Source organism: Priapulus caudatus, unplaced genomic scaffold (genome assembly GCF_000485595.1).
Source record: "Priapulus caudatus unplaced genomic scaffold, Priapulus_caudatus-5.0.1 Scaffold1246, whole genome shotgun sequence".
In the NCBI taxonomy this organism is placed as follows: Eukaryota; Metazoa; Priapulida; class Priapulimorpha; order Priapulimorphida; family Priapulidae; genus Priapulus; species Priapulus caudatus.
Genome location: NW_014578307.1, coordinates 82,015 through 87,574, shown reverse-complemented (window position 1 = coordinate 87,574; position 5,560 = coordinate 82,015). Strand labels below are relative to the sequence as shown.

The window sequence follows — 5,560 nt, the reverse complement described above, 5'->3', positions numbered from 1 at the left end:
GCGGCGATTCTTGTCTCTCGATTATCCGACGTCGCGGACTTATATTGTTATATATATATCATATATGTTATTTGCTTATTATTATTATTATTATATATATATATATAATGTTTATATTCTTCTCGCGTCGCCCAGGACCTTGATGTTAAATTGATGTGTTGAGTTTCCTGATTATTATAATAATTATTATATTATTATTATATATATATATTGTTTATATTTCTTCGCTCGGCAGGACCTGATGTATTCCTGATTATTATAATAATTATTATATTATTATTATATATATATATTGTTGACAGATTTTCTGTCGCTCGCAGGACTGGGATCTCCTGATATTATTATAATAATTATTATATTATATTATTATATATAATGTTTAATATTCTGATCGTCGGCAGACACCTGAAAATGATTCCTGATTATTAAATATATTATATTATTAATTATATATATATTATATTGTTTTATGTTTCTTTTCCCGGCGAGGACTGATGCCGAGAATGTGCATGCATCGTGTGGAGGCTGGGTGGAGCTTGCGTTCAGCACAAGGCAGCTGACAGCTGAAGGCTGTACCCTTGACGTCGACACGGGCCTGCCATCGGCCCCTCCGCGCGCTTTTACCGGCCAGACTGCTGCATCTCAGGTAGTCCTCGACGCAGCCTCTACTATTCACGCTGGCTGCTCGCAGCCGAGGCGGTTTCGAGCCTTTAGACGGGGCGCGCCGCGTCCTCACCGCGCCCCGCCGTGGGCCTCTCTCCGCTGCCTATCTCTACTTCTCGACTCTTCTCTCTTCTTCCCTTTCTCTTATCTGCGCCTCCTTTCTCTCTCTCTGCTTTTTCTCTCTCTTTCTGTCTCTCTCTCTCTCTTCTCTCTCTCTCTCTCTCTCTCTCTCTCTCTCTCTCTTCTCTCTCTCTCTCTCTCTCTCTCTCTTCTCTCTCTTCTCTCTCTTCCCTCTCTCTCTCTCTCTTTCCCTCTCTCTCTCTCTCCTCTCTTTTCTATTTCTGTCTTTCTCTCTTTCTCGTTCTTCTTTCTGTCCTCTCTTGTGCTCTTCTCATCTCCTCTCTCTCTCTCTCTTTCTGCTTTCTGTCTCTCTCTCTCTTTCTCTCTTTTCTCTTTCTGTCTACTCTTTCATCTCTCTCCTCCTCTCCTCTCTCTCTTTCTCTTTCTAGTCTCTCTCTCTCTTTTCTCTTCTTTCTCTTCTTCTGTCTCTCTTTCTCTCTCTCTCTCTCTCTTTTTCTCTCTCTCTCTCCCTGTCTCTGTCTCTCTTACGGCGGCCATTTTGTACTGAAGGGCTCCCGAATATTTTCTCCCGAGACGGCATATGTTTTGAGATAATCAAATCGTCCACAAGCAGTCAGATGCACCACAAATAATTAATTAGCAGCACAAACCTTTGCTATATTTTCTCTTCATGTTTTATGCACACAAGTTTGAAGCATTTAAACAGCATTAAAATGAACAAAATAACAGTATGTAATAACAGTAAATAATTATATTATGTGAATAAGTGTAATAATATGAAGATAAATAATATAATATAGATAATATAATATAGAAGAGGGTGAGTGAATGATAAGTGAATTACCCTTTTAATTTTTTGCTTCCCTGATGGCTCGTCCTTACTCATTTGTTTTGTATTTTAGAAGCAGGTCGGCGTGCTGAAAGATCGCCTGTTTCGCGCAAAAGACCGGGGTCAAGGTCAGCCCACACCGTTCAAGGTCATGGACGTGCTCCCAGAGGGCGGGACCCGCGTGGCCAGCCAACCCACGGGGCAGCAGGTGAGGTCACTCGCAATTGTACAGAGTCGCCATCTGGTGTAGCCGTCGGAAAACATTATTCGTTTTCTTCTTATTATTATACAGTAAACACCCGCATAAAAGAACCCGTGATTTTCTGTTTCAGGCTGAAGAGGTTCTTATATATATGGTACATAGTGAGAAATCAGCCTGAAGAGGTTCTTCTTAATTATTTTGGAGGGGGGGATATTGTATACATTATCTAGTAAAATTGGCTTTAATTAGTGAATAATTGACACTAAATAATTAACCAACTGCTTAATATTAGAAATTATATGTCTATTTAAATTTATTTGAGTTAATTTATTTATCACCTTTAATTTACTTATCATATTAAACACAATGAAAGGTCAAATGCTGTGAAAATTGATTTGACTAATAGTAGACAGTTGCGTGTAGCACACATACTTGCCGATTGCCCAGTTTGCTCTAATGTTTTCGGCTATTTTTTATTTATATAAGAACTGCTTTATTTATCAGGCTCTGAAGAGGTTCTCTATATAATATGCTCTTTATGGTGCCCAATTTCAGACCTGGACAGTTCTTAAAATCAGCGGGTTCTTTTTATGCGTGGCGTGTTTACTGTAATCCCTTATAATTTGCTATTTAATAATTTTTAATTTTTAATTGTAAAATGATTCGCCATCGTGATTCAAGCTTAACACGAACATTGTTTACATTAACGCTGGCAATGCATGAACCTCACGGGAAATAGCTATTCCCCGGCGTCGGGGGACAGTACCGCAATGTGGCCGCACTAGTTGATTTAGACGTGTTAGGATTCAGGGTTAGGGTTGCCGCTATAGCTTTGCGAGGTGGAATAAGACCATGTCTACGTACGAAGTATGACTGTGATCTTTCTGTGGAGATTTCGACTTTGAAAGTATAGGTCAACTTGTATCACGTGACTGTCCCTCACGCGACCGGGGTGATGCAACACCCGAACCTCGACTCGACGCGATGAAATCGCTCTCGTAGGGGGCGATACCTCCGTATTTGTCGCGTTCATTTCCAATTAACTCTGCTTGTTTTTATTTTGTTTTATTTTCTCCGCATTGCAGACGATCCCGCTGTATCGTTTGTTCATCCTAGTAACTCCGTCGTCTTTTATTTATTTCTGTTTCTTCGCGTTGCAGACGCAGGCAGGGATGGTCACCCTTACCTTACACGACGCAGGCCCGCCAACCGCTGTTTATGACGCGCGCCAACAAATGAGCCGCGCCCGGCGCCATCTGGCTCGCTCACATGTACTCGGCAAAAGCTTGGTTCTCTCTCGCGCGTCTGGCGCCATCGCGTTTTCATAGCGGTCAACTGTCGAGATTCTTCGTCTGCGACGTTTTTTCTGTTCGATAAAAATGACCGGTTGCTGGGTCCTGACGTAAATATTTTCCGATTTCGGCTTAAAATTTGTAAAAAAAGAAAAAAAAGTTTCCCGGCCGGTTACGCTGACCCTGCGTTGCCCCGTCTGCCAGCCCCAGGTGGCCTCGCGGCAAGCGGCCAGACGACGCTACCCGTCATACACGAGCTCCTGAGCAGGCAGACGCAGTACAGCGCAGTGCCCATCTAGTGGCTACCAAGCAGCAACTAACGCGCACTGTCCGCCCCACCGTACGCGGGTTATCAGCCGGTGCAGCGGCTGGGTGTGGCATGTAATTACTCTAGTTAATAATATGTTCATTATTTTACATGGTCGTTATACGACTCGTACCTATATACTGATTTTTTTTTACATTATATATAGTTATACACTATAACTACATACACATGCTTGTAGTATATATATATATATACCAAATACATAATATCACAATAATACTAAATATTATATATTATATTGATTATTTTGTGCTTGTGTGTTACTACTGCTTTATGCGGTTGTGTCCTCGCTCGTGTGATAATTAGTACATGTTTATTATCTTTCTTCTCGTTTGACGCAGCAGCCTGTTGCGCCCGCTGCAGCCCCCCCCCGGCCAAGTGTCGCCCCCCTACAGTCCGCGTGCCGCGAAACGGCATTGCCGAGCAACAGTAGTATCCTGCCAGTCGACCCTTCTAATAAATCCGTCTGCCCACAGACCCGCTCAGATTTCACCTGCGTGAGTGATCTGCGCAAGCTTATTTCGTTACCGACGGCGCGAACGGCGGGCCGGGGGGCGCGGGCGCGGGGCGCTTGCTCGGTGTTACGACGTTTGACCCAAAGAATTTGCGCCGCCGTTGTCATGCGATGTAGCCCACCTCTGCTAACACAGAGTCTTTACGCTGTGCTACTTTCTCGGTATAATATATTTTATACGCAAACACGAGTGGGTGCGCCCTGTTGCAGAGACAGATCGGCCCTCCGATGCGCCAGCTGTCGATTTTATTTTTTTATTTTATTTAAATATCTTTTTTGTCGATGTTAGTTTTATTTAGTTTAGTTTATCTTATTCTTCTTTCTTTTTTTTTGGACGCCAGGTCAAAAACTTACACGCCGCCGAGTCTCGGCCGCGTACCAGCAGGTGTCCCACCGTCGCCCACGGCGGGATTCTTTCGCCGAGCGTCGCGCCGGCCGTGGAACACCCTCGCTGCCTGGAAACGCAGGTAGGCCTCGCCGGCTGCCATGCGAATACTGCGAGTTGCGAACTCAGCGATGAAATCGTACGGAGAGCGGGGATTTCTCGACGGCAGAAAAACTCGGGGGGGGAGGGCCATTGACCGTTGTCAGAAACGTCGTAAAGTTAATTTTAGTGTTAATGCTGAGATAGCACTTACGACTAATGTTAATGTTACTAGAATTTTGTTTCTGACAACGGGCGCCCGGCTCTCAGCGCTGGGGAACTGTGAATTCTTTGCGGTGCGACTTGCCGTGTAAAATGGCCGCCTTGGCGGGTTCGTCTGCAACCGTCGGTTGTCAATGTCACTAGTACGAACCTTTTTGTTCGTAGTTCTTCATCTGTCGTATTTTATATTTAACTCTTTTTGGGGGTTATTTAATTTTGTTGACAATAATAAATGTAATAATAATATTATTGTGATAAAAATAAATAACGATAATTTAATGTTACGTCGATGATAAGAGTATCGTTGCGCAAGCTCATAGTGTCGCGATCGTTTCGTCGCTGCAAAGACGACGACCTTGGATTGTGAAGGGTGTCCGCCATCTTTCCGCTTACAAACGGTTCGCGTTTACGACTTTCGATTCGTCACAACGCGTTCGTGCGTTTCAGGCCCAAACGGCCCCGCAGGTGGAGCCACAGGCCGCGCCCCAGGTTCCCATGAACATCTACACACCTGGAGAGGTACCGCAACTACAGCAGGTGAGGGGCGAAGGTAGCAGTATAATACTGAAGGAAGGACCGGCGCTTCTTAATCAGGGTTACCGGTTCTTAGTCAGGGAAAAGTCAGGGAAAAAAGAAATTTCAAGGTCAGGGAATTTTGATCTTGGTCAGGGAAAACTGGTCTTCCACAAAAAGTCCGGGAAAAATTTTAATGGTATTGTTCAAAGGAAAGAATGAAGAGAATAATGATTAAATAATAGGATGTATGGATGGGGAAAGGATGGGAATAATAGGATGAAGAACAAGAGGTGATGGGACAGAGAAACAAGACGCGAAATCAATCAATCGATCAATCGATGAAACAAGACGCGAGAAATTAGTAGAAAAACTTAAATGAAAAAATAATAAATAGGAAGGACGATTAACGTCGGAATGCAACAGGCGAGCACGGCTGGGGAAAGAAACTTTATAAATTGACTACGTCACAAAGTTTCTGTGCTGTATTTT

At 43.6% G+C, this 5,560-nt stretch overlaps 1 protein-coding gene across 1 annotated transcript in view; it reads left to right on the top strand.

The window, feature by feature from the left end:
• Positions 1-5,560, top strand: part of LOC106815953 (protein transport protein Sec31A-like) — a gene marked incomplete at its 5' end in the record, with an annotated part of 34,827 nt that overhangs the window by 6,225 nt on the left and 23,042 nt on the right. The window contains 2 exons of the mRNA XM_014820490.1: positions 647-696; positions 1,647-1,781. Of these exons, the coding sequence (XP_014675976.1) occupies positions 647-696; positions 1,647-1,781 (185 nt within the window). The remainder of the gene's footprint in view (positions 1-646; positions 697-1,646; positions 1,782-5,560) is intronic.